The sequence below is a fragment of the Chamaea fasciata genome, unplaced genomic scaffold (genome assembly GCF_029207755.1).
Source record: "Chamaea fasciata isolate MVZ Bird 193981 ecotype frontalis unplaced genomic scaffold, bChaFas1.0.hap1 SCAF_7, whole genome shotgun sequence".
In the NCBI taxonomy this organism is placed as follows: domain Eukaryota; kingdom Metazoa; phylum Chordata; class Aves; order Passeriformes; family Sylviidae; genus Chamaea; species Chamaea fasciata.
In genome coordinates this window covers 42,579,729-42,599,201 of record NW_027094092.1, presented here as the reverse complement: position 1 = coordinate 42,599,201, position 19,473 = coordinate 42,579,729, and the positions used below count along the sequence as shown (strand labels likewise).

Here is a 19,473-nt window from a genome sequence, read left to right as displayed (position 1 = left end):
CTTGTTTTCAGACGAGAAAGTTCTTATTTCTGTCTAAATCATTAATTTAGTGTGAAATATGTGTATTTAATGAAATTTTAAAAGAAATTGTTAAATAGAGGCATAAAGAAAGTTCTAGCCTGCTGTGGTTTTTTTTTTTTCTGTCAGTAGAATCATGGTTCAGTAAGGGCTTCTATAAGAAAAGCTCTGGTGGTATCATCCTACAGCACTGAAGCAGATTACAGTCTGTAGTGCAAGGACACTCATATAGATTTAGTACTCCTGGCAATGAAAAGACTGAGACAAGTTGATTGATTAATGAGTCTGCCTGAAACTGAAATTCTAGTGGCCTGACTTGATATGCTTTTAATATGCTTCTGCACCTCTGTAGAGGACAGTTGAACAAATAAGTTTTTCTATAGCTCTGCAGTTGTGACTCACTGTGAGTTAATAGCTTTACTGCTATCCCAGCTGTGTTAATTCTGATGTAGCATCTCTCTAGATTCTGGAATGAGACCCTTGATTCTATTCTGACTGCAATTCAGCTTGTTTATTTGGACACTGCTTCAGAGAACAAGCAATACCTGGGTTACCACCTCTGAATTTGTGATACTTGGCAGCTGTTTAGAGATGACACACATAATTCTAGATAAAAAAAATCTTAGGAAAGATTTTTATTAACATACAGACTGTTCCTCTTATATGTATAAAGATGTTTGGCACTTCAAGATTAGTTGATACCAATCACTCTTGGCTCAAGAGCTATAGTAAGGTCTCCAGATATGATCTGCTGCTTATAGGAGAGCCTCTATTTGAATAAGCCACACATTCTTGTTCTGTCCCTTTACTGTAAATCGTTCTTATCCCTTCATCTCTTCCTCATTCTTCCCACACAGTTTCTCTTCCTGTAGACAGCCTTCTCATTAGATCTTTTTCTTAAACTTTGCTTTTTTCCTTCTCGGTTCTGTGCATTACGATGTATGCTGCTTGACATATAAAGGAGAAAGAATTTTGGAATAAGGGGCTAGGAAACATTTCAACTTTATAAAAACCAAATGCCTTTATTGAAAAAAAATCAAAAATCAAATTCTGAATGCTAACTGCCAGCCATAGTCTGCTTACTTCAGAGAATTGTTCCAAGGCTCTAAATGCTGAGCACTAGTCTCCAAATTTTATTGATTGCATACCCCATCAGTAAAAAATTGTGAGCATTACCCCCTAATATATTTATTTATTGACAATAAATACATATAAATATACATCTTGAGGATTAATAAATATACATACCTTTGTAAGTTCAACCCCACAGAGCTAGAAGACCTGTGCCTTGATCACATTTTCATAATGAAACTGTCTTCGAATCAGAATGAGACGTTTTTATTTTATCACTTCAAGGTTAGCCTTCTTATTTGTCTGTGTCTCTAAATGTTTCTTAATGAAACTTACTGGAACTTACTAAAGCATCAAGGAAGTGATGCTTGTTTTGGGAAGTTGTTCTTTAGTGATTTTTTTTTTTTAACTAGAAACCCTAAGGTCCCTCAGGAACTTTTGGAATCCCCTACAGCATGTTGCTGGTACATAAGTGTCATTCAAAGGCAAGCAACAGAATGCTTATAGCTGTGCTTCAAGATAGGTTAACTGCATCTATATTCACAACCCTCCCTCATACTCCCCCTACAGTAGTTTCAGTTGGGAATCAGAATGGTCCTAAACAAATATAATAGACATCATCTCTCTCCCAGCTCATACCTTAGGCAGTTGCTAAGACGTAGTGAAGTTTTGGGCTGTCGTCACCTTTTGTATTCATAAGAAAGTTCACAGGAATATTTTGCATGGATTTCAGTGCACTTTATTTGAGCTTCACGTCAGAAGATAGAGAAATATTTTCTTTAGCCATGTTGAAATGAAGCACAGAAAATTTCCCAGGAATAGAGGGAAGCCAGGAATAGAACTAAAAGATCTCATGAAAGCTTTGGGAAAAAAAAAATTCTCATTCTTTTGATAAAGGCCTCTTAAAAAGCAGCACATTAGGACCTATAATTTTTTGATTGGTAACCTTATAGTTTAGTTTTTTAATATATTTAATCTCATATTCAGACAAACTACTCCAATGCAATCATATTTGGACTGTAGAAGTGGTTACAGCAACTTGACCAAGTATCTTGTGTACTTAAGCTGTGTGTTTGAATATATATATGTATGTATCCACTCTTGAACTTTTGAATTCACTGTAAGGCAAACACTGTAATAGTTCAGGTAATGACAGGTACAGAGAGGTTATAAAAGTGATGAGGAGAATTTTGGACTGTTTCTTGGGACAAGTGAAAAGTTGGAAGAGGTTTTCTAAATGAAGTGTGGGAGATATAAGGGAATGATCTACATCAAACACTAATTGAAGTGAAAGGGAAATAAAGAGAAATATCAGGACGAAACACAAGGAAGACTTATTGAAGGAAGCAATAATTATACATATAAAGAAGTCTTGACACTCCAGACATCATGTTAGAAACAAAAGGAAACTTTTTACTTTACCCAGTACATGCTTCAGTTATAGAAACTCATTGTCCCAAAATATTCTGGTATCCAAAACAATAAATAGGTTCAATTAATCATAGAATATGCTAAGTTGGAAGGGACCCACAAGGATCACTGAGTCCAACATTGGGCCCTGCACAGAAGGGCCCCAAGAGTCACACCATGTGCCCAAAGCATTGTCCAAACTTGTCTTGAACTCTGTCAGGCTGATGCTGTGACTGCTTCTCGAGGGTACCAGTGTCCCAGTGTCCAACCACCCTCTGGGTGAAGAACCTTTTTCTAATATTCAACCTCAACCTCCCCTGACACAACTTCAGACCATTCCCTCAGGTCCTGTCACTGTCACCACAGAGAATAGATGAGTACCTGTGCCTTCTCTTCCCCTCGTGAGGAAGCTGTAACTGCAATAAGGTCTCCCCTCAATCTCCTCCAGCCTGAACAAATCAAGTGACCTCAGCCACTCCTCATATTGTTTCCCCTCAAGGCATTTCACCCACCGTCTTTGTAGCCCTCCTGTCTTTTTCATATTGTGATGCCCAGGACTGCACACAGTATTCAGGGTGAGGCCACCCCAGAGCAGAGCAGGACAATCCCCTCCCTTTCCCAGCTGGCAATGCTGTGCCTGATGCACCCCAGGACAGGGCTGGCCCCCCTGGCTGCCAGGGCGCTGTGGACTCATGTTCAGATTTCCATCAGCCAGGATCCCCAGGTCCCTTTCCATGGGTGCTGTGGTCATCCTCTTGCCCTCCTTGAAAATTGGGATAACATTTGCCAACTTCCAGTCAACTGACACCTCTCAAAGAGGTCTCCTTCCCAAGACTGCTCAAAAACTATTGAGAGAGGCCTCTCAAAGCCAGCTCTTTATTCTTGAAAGAATCCCATTAGGCCCTACAGACTTCAAGAGACCTAGGAGCAGCAAATCCCACACGAATTCAGGATTGCCTGGGTGTTTTATTGGTCTCACAGCCATGGTTCTCCTGCTCAGAGCACTGGGACCTCAGCTCATTATTGGTGTTGAAGACAGGTAGAGAAACCATTTAACAACTGTCTTTTCTCTCTCCCTGTTTGTGAGGTACACATACTGTAATAGACTGATGTTATTTGTGCACTGCTTTTTGCCGTTAACGTATTTCTAAAAAGTTCTTTTTAAGAAATAGTTAAGTTTATGGAGGCCAGCTAGGTAATGGATGGTCCAGATGCAATCCTGTTTTTCTCAGATGCTTAGGTGTTCTCTCAGATGCTTATTTCTGCAAGCTGCCATTAGAGTAAATAATACTGAATAGAAATTCTCTGAGAATACGTAATTGCACTTCTTTGTTGTCCCTCACAGTCTCTAAATAATTACATTTCCCTTCTATAAGCGATCTCCTTTTTTTCCCCCAATAGTAATTAGCTTCTTTGCAAATAAATCTAGACCAGGCCAGATTGGAGATGGGAATGTTTAAAACTTTGCTACAAAATATCGGATCTGCCTAAGCCTCAGGGAATAGGAAGAAAACAGTACGTTCAGTTTCCTGTATAGTAGTAACTCTGTTAGGGAATCTGAGCAGTGAATTGTTTCCTTCTTTATTAGCTTCTGACACCTTTCTTCTACTTCTTCTTCTGTTATTATTAGGGGTGCTGCTTCAGGCTAAGGAAAGGAAATGCATCAGTGTAGGTTGAAGAATCTGCTTTGAATTTACACAGTAAAAATACAGGTGTATACCTAAAAGTTACCAAAAGAATGAATTAATTAAAAAAATGTTCAAGTTTAGTGTAAAGTATATTCTCTTGAAATCTTGACCGTTACTTGCTAACAACTACAGTAGCTAATAAATTGCTAGGAGCTAGAAAGACAAAGAATATTGCAAAAGGGACTTCCTTTTTAAAAATGGTATTCTTTTAAGTCTGGAACTCTTTTTAAATGTGCATGAGAAAACTATTGATTTACATACAGATAAACAGCTGTTTTTTGTCTTAATGATCATGATTATTGGGTTGCTTGCAATGGTGGAAACTGAACTAAAATCTTTAAAGACAGTGGAATGTTCTCAATGTTAATACAACATTTTGCTAATGAACTAGAAAAGCTCTAATCAGTATTAAAAATCATTTGAGATTTACTTTTATGGGATATTTTTTTTAATCTTGCTTGGGATTACATAAACACATTCTGAAATACAAATAAATTATGGACCTTGTTCCACACTAGCAAAAATTAATATTCTAAGAAATATCTATTTCTCTAAAATTCTTTTTGATATGATAATAATATGGTTATGAGAAATTGCCTTAATGGCTTGCATGTGTGGCAAGTGCTGTTTCAATTAAAATGGTGTGAAGCACATGCCAGTACTGTTTTACATCTCAGTTGTTTTAGTGTCAAGAGTGATTTGTGGTTTTTGGCCTGACAGTAGGAAGGTTCAGCCTCATTGAAACATCCTTTAGTATTGAGTGTTTCTGGACTGTTGCAGTTGTGACAGTACTGTGAATCCATTCATCGCAACCTAACACAGGTACAGGGCAGTTGTTCTGCCTTTACTAGCCATGAATATATATGTGTATATATATGTGTGTGTGCGTGTGTATATATATCTATATCTTGTGAAACACTTTGGTTACACAGGTTCAGCTAGAAACATCTTGATTCACCCCCAAAACAGGGCCTTCATGTCAGATTCATTGTGTGAGGGATAGAACTTGTAAGTGGTATAATATGTGATTAAACTTGGCTGTGTGGATGTGAGCAAGATAAGTAATTTCGCACTGAGAGAAACTGATTTATTCAACTGCTTGAAAATTCCTTCATACTTGATGGAAACCTGCTTGGCTGCCTTGTGCATCTACAGGAATGCTGCAGTATCTGTTCAGCAATTTTGTGGGAAACATATCCAAACGACGACTGAAAGCTGTAGGATGCGTTTTGAAGTGAGAATGATGGGAAATACTTGAAATAAAACAGCCTTATAATTTTTGATCAAAGCAAATTTAAAGCTAATATGATCAGGGTGTCTAATTAAGTGATTTCTCAAGAGTTTGATATACACTTATATAACTTAAGACCTCAGTGTCTAAGGTTACAAACCTTGGGAAATTCCAAATAGTTTTATTAATATATAACCCTGACTTGTGTTTTGGAGAAGAGCTTTTCTTAGCTTGATGATATAAAAATTATGCTGACATTTTTTTTCCAGACTGCCATTCTTTTCTGGTAATAACCTGGATTTCTTGCTTTAATGCCATGTAGTAGCTGTATTTTTTGTACTATGTGAGTTGTTTTTTATTTTCCTGTGTGATCTGCAGCTGCTTCAGAGCAGTGGGAATATTCTGTCAGATCTACCAGCCTGAAGATACCTAGGATAGTTTACAGCCATATTACCTACGAATGCAAAACTGAATTGTGTGAATGTCAGCTTCAGAGCATTCTGAATCACATTTTAGGATTTTTCAGTGTATTAGTAGATATCTATGGCTATAAGAATTGATTCTGTGTGCACTTCTGTATTTGTGCGTTCTCCTTGGCTAGAACAAGGTAAACATAAAAATGTGGTGTTGGTTCAATTTGTAGATTTTTCTCTTCAGTTTCTAAAATGGGAGGTCATGCGGTGTTTGAAATCAAGTAATTGATGCTCTAGTTAATATTAGGTCAATGTCCTGTTTCCCACCTTTGTTACACCCAGCACAGAGATAAAGTTGAACATTTTAGCTCATGAAGGAGTTTTAGTGTTCTAGTTGGTTATCAGTATATTAATGGATGAGCTAGGGTAAATAAGATAGTAGTGTTGCATTTTACTCATTTCAATCAATAAATATCTGCTCCTAAATCTATTTTCTGATACTTCTCACCAGCAGTAAAAATTACAACTGGGGGCTGGGTGTGTCAAACATCTGTTCAAATAACCCTTTTTTCCTCACTTGTCTATGTGGTATAATAGAATATATAATCTTCATCTCCAACTTAGTATTTGCAGTGTTTTACTGTGGTGGTTTAGTGTCAGGAAAACTACAAGAGATAATGATTCTGACAAAATGTTTTAAATCATAACCTATATTTTTCCTGTAAGTTTGATTGGTCAAATCTAAGTCACTGTAGTGTAACTTCAAGGACACTCATTTGGTGTTTACTGATGCATAGCTCAGTGAGATACAATCTTTACATGATTTGGAATTTAAGCACTGTAAATAAATTGTTTTTGTATTACTGCACAAAAGTATGATCCCTAATTTTGCGGACAATATCCTGAGCTTGCTGTTGATTTTGAATGGTTTTAAACATCTGAAATATATCTGATTTTTCAATAGTTTTAGCTTATAGTTCCTTATTGGATTTCAAGCTTCATATTTAGCTAGAAATAAAAAGGGAATATGTTGATGAATATCTTTATTTCTCCATCCCATTTCTCTTGTTGTCTTTTTCCATGTATTATTCATCTTTTGAGAAGAGCCATCAATGCCTAAAGGTGCCTTTTTCAATAATGCTATTTCTTCTAGTAAATTTATAAATTGATGTGTTCTGTGCCCCATGAGAATAATGATGTATAGCTTTGAAAAATCCCCAAGTACCCTGTGGTTACATTAGGCCGTGAAAGAACATGATAGCAGGGTTGTTGTAGCAACCCATGCCACTGTGCGACTTCATTTATGAACAAAATTTTAATTGGAAAAACTCAGAGGTTGTTCATAGGGTGCATGAAAGGAACCTTCACTAGGGCCAGTGACCATCTTTGCTCTGCTGCAGATACAGTGCATTCTCTGTCTTAACTTTATTGCAACAGTATTTTCTGGCACATGACATAACACATATTTAAGTTTACACAAGAACTTAAATATGGGAAGTCTTGTACAAATGATAAATCAACAGAGCTTTTCAGATCAAGTAAGCAGAGTTACTCTGTCATGGTAAATGATGTCCAGAGGAATGATATAATATGTTATATATGACTTTTTGTATAGCTCTTTAATATATATTGCTTTAATTTTTATTTTTTTACTTCAGCTTTGGAGAAAACATGCCATTATTTTACATGGAATACTAAATGGAATCATTGGTTGAAATACAGAACTTGATTTTTAAAAATACGTTCATAAAGGATGACTCTGCACAGGTCAACACCTATCTGCCCTTCCAGGGACAGAGTTTTGTGAAGTGCAGGACAACTGATTTAGGCAGGAGTAGAATAAAGTAAATGGATTCTAGATAACCCTAATTTGAGATGCAGAGTTTTCAAATCTAGATACTGTTAGCAGAAATCAGTTCAACTTATTTTACATTTGTAGAAGATGCTAGAAAGGAACCTTGTAATAGCAACCTTTTCACTTAGAACAATCGTGTCTGTACAGTAGAATCTTAATACATTAGAATGAAAATAAAGCCAAGTCAAGCGTAATCATTGAAGGGTTTTGGTCAGAAGGAACATGGGGATGAATTTTTCATTTCCCACCCTTTTCTCATGGTCTTATTTCTTGCTCCTAATTTTTTTAAAGCTAACATTACAATACAAATTTTTATCAACTTACATTTAATACTGGAATATACCCAGAGAAAACATGCAGGGCAGCTACTTTTCAACCCAAAATACTTGTACTAATGTTGACAGTAGTGCATTTGTCTACAGTAATTTATGTGGCAGTTGGATCACTGGACTGAAAAGCATACCAAAGAATTATCCAGAAAAACATAAATTCACCAAAACAAAGTGAAGAAATGGTAATTTTACTAATTTTAAGAAAGAATTTGGAAAAGTGGCATAGAAGCTAAGAAGAAAGAATACCAAGTCAATCTCTCAGCTTATGAAAGAATTAACTAAAATTCTTTACATGTTATCTACATCTCCTTTAGAGGACTGATGCTTGGAAATAATTCTCAATCCACATGCAGTCAGAAATAACAAGCTATGAAAAAAGAGGGTTGGGGTGCTCACTAGGAGGTTTCATAACAAGAGAAGGAGAAAAGTAAAAGATTAGAAAGATGACAAATTAATGTCAGTAGAATATTTTGTGTAGTTACTATTGTAAATCATTGGAGCTTTTCTTCATGACTATGTAAGATTCAGTAAACTTTATTTCTTAAGGAAGTAAACACAGGTACTTCACAGGTACTTGTTTAGCTGTTTTGTACTTGGATGCTGAGGGAATTGACAATAAGAATTCAGTCCTCTGACATTGTCAAGGCAGTTTCATAATCTCTTAACTCTCCTAATTGCTAGCAATCTGGAGCATATCTGAATTCAGAGTCAGTCTCTGGCTTAGATAAAGCAATGCTCTTCTCATGCAAAACTCATGGATGAACTTCTGATAGTTAAAATAGCAATGAGCCTGCAGCATGTTTTTTTGGTTTTTCCTGCTATTTATGAGGTTATAACTTTAAGGTTTCTGAGAATTCTAAATATGTTGCAATTTATCAAAAACATGATTTTAATCATAAAACTATGTGAATGAAATAAAAGGGAAAAGCAACTCATGATATAAGCCACAGAATTCCAACAAAATTAATTTCTAATGTGAAATGTTACATATGTGCATATATGTGCCAATGTCTGTAATTGTCACAGATGACAATACTAGATACTAAGATTTTATCTTGTAAGCCTGTAAGAAACTTTTCTAATATTTTGTCACTATGAATTATTTTCCATTTTAATGAGGAGGTAATTATTGTCAGTCAAAACAGTCTGCGGTATTCTACAGTGACTTTTCATATATAATTGCATAGCTTTGACAATCAATTTTAGTCAATTTTTCAAGAGAATCTCTGATTTTTTTCATTCAATTCTAAAAATATACCAGAAGATTTGTTCCAGTATATAAAAGTTTATCTGTGAATCTTAAAGCGTTTTTTCCCCCCCAGTCAAACTGTCTTTCTGTGTTCTTGAGGCTGTTTTTTAGTCACCTCAACAGCCCATGCTTGGAAACAATCATATATGACTTACACATTTCATCTATTGTTTAATCAGCTGAAAAGGGGTGTTGTGAAATCTGTAAAATAAAAAACTCAGTGAGTGTTTTATACAGTACATTTTCTATCAGGCTGTGAGACAGGAAGTCGAATTTACAAGTTCCATTTTTCATTTTGCAGAGCTACTAGAGAAGACACACAGACGAGAGGAAGAAATGGGAGCTCTCCAGGTATATTTTCTGCTTGATTAACTAGCTACATTTTTTGTTAAATTTCTTGAAACTACCATATTGCATTACAGCATTGTGATTTTATGAACTGCCTTATAGCTTAAATTCAGATTTTTAAATATATGCAGACAAATACAGACCCAGTAGCTAGTAATACTCACTGCTGAGTTTTTTCACTGGTTGAATTAAATTCTCTGGACAGTGTTACTTTTGTAAAACTAAATAAAACTGAAAGTAAAGTATTCTAAGTAAGTATTTAAAGCCTCTGAAGCACTAAATCTTTGCGGTCACCTTTCTGAGGAAGAATGGACCAGTCAGTATTTGCTAGGACCTGATGCAATATTATAAATCCTTATTATATGTCATCTAGCAGTAAAGCTGTTTGTGCTTAGCACTTTAAATTTACACTTAAAATGTCAGATTTACACTAAGCTCAGCTTTGGAATAGTATTTAAGCATTACAGTCAAAGAAAACATACTCCTTTCAAATTGAAATGGCTAAGAAAGCAAAAACAGGCTGGAATGTCTGAATGGTGAGGCTCTGGAGACTATGAGGGAGGGTATTGTGTGTATTCTTCAGAATATAGGAAGAAAAAAAGAAACTTTCAGCAGAAAATTGCTGCAAACAATACCCAATATGAATATAAATAAAGTTTACGTACAATATGAAGAGTGTCAATGACCAAATGACTAAGTGTACTATAAGTGTACTGAAAGCAGGACATTTGTGAGGGAATTGATGAAGATAAGGCTCATAAGGAAAATGACATTACGTATTGACCTGAGTTTTGACCATAGGAGTTTTTTGAAGTTAAGCCTTCTCTTCTCATACAATAAATAGAAGGCATTTTGAGGGTTAGAGGTATCAAAGAAGTTAGTGTACAAACAGTTTGATCCACTAAGAAGAGACGAAGTTGCAAGACCCAAAAGTTACACAACACACCAATCCAGCTGTTTCCTGTTCAAACAAAAATCTTGGCCTGGCTTTCTGGCAGCTCAAGTTCAACAAGGCTGGGAGCTTGTCTGCGCAAGCAGTTTACACAGGTGCATATCTAGTTACATCAATGTGAAAAGATCTTTCATGTGAAGCAATTCTGCATCTGCTTTCATGTGAAGCTTCATGGTTGACAAATTGTTCTAATGATATTACTTCTGATTGAATGAGGAGTAATTTTAGACTACAGGAAGTTGCATCATAGTAGTGTCTTGCATGGCTATATGTGCCTGCCTGACTGTCATGTTCCTGATTAAATTGATTTATTCCTTTCCCAAACTGGCAGTTCTGGTTAAGTATGTGAATTGTAGTGCTCTGGCGGCTGTTCTTATATTCAAATGCTTGATAGCAGTTTTTTATCCCTTCAGATATCCATGCTTTCACAGTCAAGTAGTGTATAAAATGTCAATTTTAAATTTCCAAATACATTAGATGCTATTCTTCAGAAAATTTTCTGCTGAGATTTTAAGATTTTATTATATTTTTAGAATTTGGCAGCTATATAATGCACTTTATTTAACACATGAGTCATTTTGAAAGCACTCTTTATCACTGGAACCATCCTCACTCACTCTTAAGACCTTTTTCAAAGTAGTTCTCTTTAACTGAAAAAATTCATGCCTGAATTGCTGTTCATTATCACCAGAAATTTATGAGATCTGTAAATACCATCTTTTTTATAGTAATGAGTGTGTTTTGTTGCAGAATCTTTAAATAAATATGAGTGTTTGCCACTGCAATTTTGTAGAGGAACAAACATTTCAGAATAAAAATTTCTGAGTTTTTAATATAGTATTTTTTTTCATAAGTTTGTTCTGATGTGTGGAAATAATCTGTATCTCAGACCTGCTTCTAAGGAAGAATAAATACTTTAGCATATGATACACTACCTTGCCTGAGAAAAAATTGAGTAATATTTGAGTAAGGTAAGAGTTCCTGCAATGTCTAAATGGTCACATACTCTAAATGTGGACTCACCTAAACACTTGAATATATGTTTTGTCAAATTACTTAAATTACCATACCTAGTCAGGATATAGTACCAGAGTAAACTATCTTGATTTTACTGATGTCATATTTTTCTTAAAAATACTTCTCAATGGGAAAGGAGTGTTAAAAATTATACAGTTAATCAACTAAGTGTGGGTTCTCTGTATTATGTGCTGGATTAAAACTGACACAAGTTTGTTTTATTTGTTTGACTAATGTCATCCTGTTATTAATAAAATATTATTCAGAGCTATTTCTGGATGAAAGAATAAAGATGCAGAATTTACTTTTTAGTTTTCTAAGGAAATGCGTAAAAGAAAATTCAGCCTGATGCTAAGATTACATGAATTCCAAAACATGCTAGATTTACAGTCAGAGATGATCTGAAAAAAAAAAAACAAAAAACCATCCTTTGAGATATGTAAGAGTAAAATCAGCAATATTAAAACCTAATGCAGTAATTGAAAAAAAATATATTGTGGAGTAATTTTCTTCAAATCCTTTCTCACCTTGTTTCTGGGTGGTTTCTTATTTTTGGGGCAGATTTCCAAGTGGGATAGTGTGATAAAGACATCCAATTAAGTACAACAGTTCCTACTCAGTCGGTTTTTTACAAAAAACTGTACATATGAGACCACCAAAACCCCGAAATGAATCCTATTCATCATTCTTTGAGTTACACTGTGTTTATATTCTTTGCTTTCTAATGGCATCTTGTATTTTGCTTTTAGGAACGTATTATGGCCTTAGAAATGGTAAGTTTCTTAAATTAATTTCCAAACCAATCCAAATTACATTGCTGATAATTTGTCTAAATTATGAAAATATTATTTATATTTATTTTTTACAAAAGGTTGCAGTTCTGGGTTTTTAACTGTCATTTTACTTTTTAGAGAAGATGTGAAAATTTTGCACTGCAACTCTCTGTGTAGATTTTTACTACAGTACTTGTGTACTTGTTATAGGAAATACAGTGTATTTCAGTGTTGTCATTTTTCTGTACAGTTCAGTCCTCATCCCATTCCTGGGAAGAGAAATGTAGATTTTATCCATACAAAAGATGTTATTTTTCTAATACTTCTAGTGGTTGAGGTCCATGTGATGGATCTAATTATTTCAGTGACTACTCTGTGCGCTTACTTGTTTGGTCTGGGAGGTGCAGGACAGAATCAGTTTATCTGCCCATATCAACACTGCAACTGAAAGAGTAAAGGAATATAATTTTAACCACTAATTAATATAATTTAGTATGATATTAAGTTGGAAGCGCAAAACTTTATGCCTGTACATGCCATGAATGCATTTTCCAGATGTCCCAAGGTAGTAAGTCCATCAGGTGGAATAGCTGGAATGAGTTTCAGTTTGCCCTATAATTTCTGAACCATTCTTCTTTCTCTTCATGTAGCAATGTCCAATAAGATATCATAAATTGTATATATCAGGCCCATAGTTTCTTTTCATGAGAAATCCAGAAAATTTCATATAAAGAAACCACTGCTGAGACAATATCAATGCCACAAGTATAAACTTCTAAACTTTATTTGTGCAAATTATTATTTTATTCTTTCTGATAGTCTCCGTATCTCTGAAAACGGTTTCTGATTTCAAAAATATATTTTAAATGTATTCAATCTGTTAAAAAGTCTTACATTCAGCCATGAAAGGCTCTTTGGTTATCAGCGTGCTGTGCTGCAACACCTGCCTTGTGGAAGCAGGAAGCTAATGCTGACATTCAGTGTCCTGGCAATTTACATGGTGCTCTGTGACTGTCAGCTGTTGACAGGACATTAATTCTGTTCAGGACCTTCTCTTATTCCTAGTTTACTTACATGACAACCAGTCAGGGATGTATCCATTGCCATCCATTTCTCACAAACCATGCGTTTAACTGCCTGCAAATTCCTTGTCCTTTCTGCTCCCAGAGCTATTTTGACACAGGCAGAGGATAATTGCTTGCAAATGCCCCAATGGCATGTAAATTCAGTTCGTATTTTGTGACGAATGTTTCTTTCCATTTTTTCTGGAGCTTTTCTCCTTTTTATACTTCCAATGTCTCCTACTTTGAAAAGGAAGATTTGTAAGTTATTGTTCAGATAGAAGAAAAGGATAACCTATTTATCACACTAACCCGCTGTTCTCCCTTTCTCTACAATCTACTCATTTCCAGCTCCTGCTCTTGCCAGTAAAATTGTTGTAGTGGCCATGTGATGAACTTGCCAACTTAGATAATAAAAAAAAGTTGGGAAAGAAATGTAACATGAACCTTTCAGATTCCATTCAGAGCTCTGGGTGAATGAATCTTCCAGGCCTCATTTAATCTAACTCAGTGATTTTGTGAGTTGCTGCAAACAAGGAGGTCCCTTGCCTCGCTCTGAGCTCTGTCAGCTCCTTCTCCTCTCAGCAGTCTGTTTGAGCTGTAAGCTCCATCTCCTGTCTATGGTACCAGGCAGTTTCTTGGGTCTTCTATTTCCTTAGCCAGCTCCAGTTTCCAGAGGAAAGTTCTGTTATTATGAACCTCCTTCAAGATATTGCACATGATCTGATCACTCCTTTAAGGAGCCTGAGAACAAAAAGTACCCATTTAGAAGAAGCTTTTTGATATTTTGGCTCTTTTTTTCAATCAGATTCAATAGATAGGTACACCACTTCTTGCTGCAGGAAGTTATGCAGGTTAGGAGCAGAAGCTGGAAGGTAAGGAAGAACAAGGTTTGTTAGACAGACTCACAAGTGGATATAAAAGGAGCTGAAAAACCTAGATGTTTTCTGGAATAATCCTCCAACTCTTGAGAAGTGCCAGAGGAGTAACAAGTTTAGGCAAAACTGAGGTTTTGATTATCTAGAGATTATGTGTTTTGTTTGGCTTTTTTGTTTGGTTTAATGCTGTTAATTAAAGTGAATTTAATTATTTCATAGCTATTAACAAGTAAATATTCTAATTATTTTAATAATCAATTATTTAGTCTGACATTTTGAGAGAATGAATATGATTTATCTTTAAATAAAATTAGTTTATATTCTTAAGTGTACTTTTGTTGTTACATGCTAGATTTGGCTCTGTATTATTAATAGAGAAAGGTGTATGATTTTTTGGGAAAAAAAATCTGCTTTGTATTCGCAGATGAGGCTTCAATGGAAAGTGTATTTCTCAAAAAGAGGTCAGGATGCATTTTGTAGGTGCACACTGCTACTGTGCTGTGCTTGGGATTTTAGTGGATTTTTATAAACTACATACTGTTTGTGAGCATAAGCTGCAAGTCATGTTCCTCTGCCTTACTAGTACTAGTGTGATATAGAAGATTGCAAAATTTAATTTGAAATCAACCACATCCTGAAGTTATTCCAGTGAACATATGTATTCTATATCCTTTGATCAATAAAACAGCTTTTGGCTTTCAGTAGAGAACCCAGAAGTGAGGTTATCACTGTCTTAGAATACTTGGATCAGACTTTTCTGGACACAATTCAACTTCTTGTTACGGTGTCCGTAAATCTAGGTTAACTCCAGTGATGCTGTAAGTATTCAGCAAAACTGTTATTTAATACGAATTTTCTGTTCACTATGAACATTTATGCATTTTGTCATAATGCCTTTTTATGTTCAAGAAAGTGAGGTTTTCAATACCAGTAAAGTTAATTTCTGTCTGCATCCACTCAGCAATGTAAAAACTATTAGATTATTCTCCTGTAGTAGCAGGCTCAAATTTGCATCAGTTTTCTGGTTTATCATCCAATTTAAAAGAAGAATTGGAAGGATAACACTACCAAATGCATTTTGCAGACAGATTATGTGACTGCCTGACACCATTCATTTTTATGTCCTTGTTCCCCCTCTCTGTCTCTCTCAGTGAGCCTTCCATCAATAAATAAGTCTTGCTATAAGCACTTGAGATTATTTCATGATTTTCATACTTTGCTTGTATGAATGTTGAGGAAATACTGAATCAAAGGATTAATACTTTCTTTTCCTCTTGCTTTGATTCTGTAGTGTCCTGCTAAAACTACCATTACATCAAAGGCTTTCTGGTCCTCCCAGAACACAGCCATTCTTTGATCTTATAAAAATGACCACGAGCAGTTTGAGATCCTCTGTCCTGCCTGCCTCGCCCTTTCCTTTCCTTTCATCAGTGAGCCAGTGTGTCACTTCCCTTCCTTGGGCTTCCCAGAGTCTTTCCTCTGCTCATTACCACCAAGTAACTTCTGCTTCCTGAAGGTGCTGGCAGCCTGCTATTTCTTTTCTCCTAATGTTCAGATTTCTCTTCCCTTCTTCCTTAATTTTTCTTCTCACCCTATGTATTCATTGCTCTTGTTTAATCCCCAGCTACTCATCCATCCTCTGCTCCTTACTACACTTGTTCTTTCAGGTTTTTTTCTAATACAATCACCTCTAGTTTTCTAGCCCTCAGAGTGAAAAAATGTTTCCTGTGTTTAGATGGAACCTCCAGTGTTTCAGTTTGTGCCCACTGCTTGTCACTGGGCAGCACTGAAAAGAGCCTGGCTCCGTCTTCTTAACACCTTCCCTTCAGACACTTGTGCATATTGAGGAGACCTCCCAGAACCTTCTTTTCTCCACACTAAACAATCCCAGCTTTTCCTCACAGGAGAGATGCTCCAGTCTCTTAAAAAATTTGTTGTCCGTTGCTGGACTGGCTCTTGTATGTCTCTTTTGCACAGGAGAGCCCCAAACTGGACCCAGCACATCAAATGTGGGCTGCCTAGAGGAGAGGAATCACCTCACTTGACTTGCTGGCAATGCTCCTAGTGAAACCCCTACATGCTCTATCTAAGCTCCTTTCAAAATTATGAAAATGTGTTCCACATGTTGCAAATACTGAACATTTTTGTCAAAGTTTAATAAACCAAAATCCTTCAGTTTTTAATTAGAGAAAGTAAACATCTCAGGAAAAAAATCCTTATTTCAAAAGACTTAAGTTATCTAAAGTTATTTATTTCAGTTGAACTAGGAGTAGTAGTATACAGTGTTCTCTTTTTTTTTCTTTTTAAGATCGTTAGGTATATGCATGTAAATGTAATTTTAAAGAGAGATCTTATGACTTCCATCCACAGGGTTCTCATGAGAAATCAGAGAATCATAGAATCACTGAGGTTGGAAAAGAAACCATCATGTCCAACCTTTGACTGAACACCACCTTGTCAACTAAACTATAGCACCAAGTGCCACGCCCAGTTGTTTCTTGAATGCTTCCAGGGATGGTGATTCCACCCCCTCCCTGGGCAGCCCATTCCAATGCCCTTTCAGTGAAGAAATTCTTCCTAATGTCCAACTAGAACCTTCCCTGGAGCAGCTTGAGACCATTTCTTCATGTTTTGTCACTTGCCTGGGAAAAGAGACCTACCCCCACCTGGCTACAGCCTTCTTTCAGTCAGTTGTAGAGAGTGAGAAGGTCCCCCCTGCGCCTCCTTTTTCTCTCTGATAAACAACCCTAGCTCCCTCAGCTGCTTCTTATATGAATTATGTTGGCCTTTCATCTGTGGAATATGTATCTGACTTCTTCCACAGAACTTGATAAGATATGTGCTTTCTTTATTTTTCTTAGTTTGGTTTATATATCACAAAATAAGTTAATTTTTGTTTGACAGCAGACAGGTGTTGAGTAGGTGTTTCTAATGTGCTACTAGGACCTTCATTTTAGATTTAAATGCTTTATATTTGATCTAGTTATAAGTGTAGGAGCACAGGCATCAGTTACACCCATTGGTGCCACAGATTTTTTTTTCTCTCATTATTGTGTAGCTTTTTATTAAAATAGGGAAATCCACAAGGAAGACTCCTAATTATTTTCCTACTCTGACACTGATTTGCTGTGAATCCTTGTTTAAATCACTTCTCTTTGTATTTTAATTTTTCTCACCTGAAAAACTGAATGATATTTCTTCTTTCCCATGAAGGCTGTGTTAATTGAATTTTTGCAGTGCTTTCTGGAAGGTTTGATGAAATACTGTTAGCATACAAAACCTTAACATAAATTACATGTAAAGATTTTTAGACCGCAATGCTTCATAATGTTAAAGATGAGGAACAAGGAAGACTTTACACTTTTTGAGAATGTGTTTCCACTAACACTGCATTACTTTACACACTCTACTTTTTGTGTTATATTTCTCTTAATTTCCAGGAATTATATCTGGATGTCTCTGATCAAAATCTTAGTAAATGATTAAGAATAGATTCTCAAAAACTAGTCCTACGGACCCTCTGTGTAGTTGGGGCACTGACTGGTGATTCACAGAAAGCTGGCTTGCTAAAAGGCAAGTTTCCTCCATGTTTCCAGCTGCTAGTATGCATCAAACAACTGCAAATTCATAAAATACTTTCCTAATATTTTCTCATGTAAACAATTCCCCTAGTTAGCACAGGGATGTCATGTGCTCATGAATGAGAGAAAAGACAGTCCAGGTCATTGCAAAGAGGAAAGGAAGCATCCATGAAGTTCCTTTCATTAAAATGTGGTCCACCCCATGCAGAGACATCTGAAATCTAAATTAAATGTTCAAGTAATTTGACGTTTGCAATGCTTTGTTAGCAAATGTCACTTGTTTTCATTAGTGTATTTTTTGGTTAAAAAGTTCTTTCTTGTTAAAACTCTCATGAAACAATGTAAGACAGAAAAAAAGCCAATTGAACATTGAAATTGTAATTTGATAAAATTACATGTATTGCCTACCTTTGTATAGATAATTTGACTTCTTGATGTGCTGAAATCATCAAAACAGTGGTATAATTGGAGTCATAATATATGTGGAATATAAAGATATAAAATACATTTTTTTGTTTTCTCTAAAAGTTCCCTCTCTACATATGATGTACTATTCACAGAATGTCCCAGCTATCATGGAGTTTGCCTGGCATATCAAAGTCAGCAGAGCACTTCAGGCCTCTTGAGCTGAACCACCTTAAAAGAAAAGTGTATGATTTATCAGTGGAGAGCAGGAGATTGAAGCTGATAGTGCATAGTTTTACAGATCTTAACAGGGAAAGCAAAGGATACTTTTAAACATGCTGGGTACATCCTATTCTTGCTATTTAGGTATTTAATACACTAAGGTAATTTAAGTAATTTTAGGTCAGCTCTAACATTGTATCTTTCATTTGAATTGTAACTGCCTGCTGATATGCATTGCAGCCAGTTAAAATGATGTTGCATTTAATCTTTTTATGGTTATTCTTTGGGGATTAGCTAACCGGTACTTAAATCAACTCTCATTAAAAAAAAAAAAAATCTGTTCAATACAAATAGCCATTTGCTTTTACCTACCTCAGAAAAGAAAGGAGTACTGTACTTGAAAGTCAATGAAATTTGGTTTCTGGTTTGTGTTTATGTGTTTTCAATATATCGACTATAAAGGCAAACTTCAGGAGTACTATATACAAACCTGCTTTGATTTATTAGCATTTAGCATTGCAGCTTTGAGACTAAAAATAAAATGTGTCTGATTTTGATTTAGATCTGTCCCTTGAGACAATGTGAAACCTTCTCTTACCGAGAACACATCAGTATAGGAGGATTAACTGTTCACATGCAGTTTAAACATCAAAGTGTTTATATGAAGTCATGGAAAATAAGTAATTTGTTTTGTCATTCTCTGTGAAAACATAGAACGCCCCTTTTAAAAGTAAATAGTCTTTATTTTAAAAACAGAAAGATTAGTAGCATTCAGTCTATTAAAGAGAACTGCTGTTAAGTAAAATGCCATTAATACTGCCTCAGTCAGTACAATGGGCGCTTTTTCCTCTTATCAGTACCATCAATGCACTGGGTCAGTACCTGCTGTTGCTTGTTTTACATAACCAGACAAATGTGATTGCTGTGTAGGATTATTTGTATGCATTATGGCATACAGCTTTCTGATTT

The 19,473-nt window shown here is 35.7% G+C and overlaps 1 protein-coding gene across 4 annotated transcripts in view; it reads left to right on the top strand.

Moving 5' to 3' along the window:
- CEP128 (centrosomal protein 128) overlaps positions 1-19,473 on the top strand; it is a 98,485-nt gene that overhangs the window by 62,329 nt on the left and 16,683 nt on the right. For all 4 annotated transcript variants that reach the window (XM_066188596.1, XM_066188597.1, XM_066188598.1 and 1 more), the window contains 2 exons: positions 9,569-9,618; positions 12,334-12,357. In XM_066188596.1, coding sequence (XP_066044693.1) covers positions 9,569-9,618; positions 12,334-12,357 — 74 coding nt within the window. The remainder of the gene's footprint in view (positions 1-9,568; positions 9,619-12,333; positions 12,358-19,473) is intronic.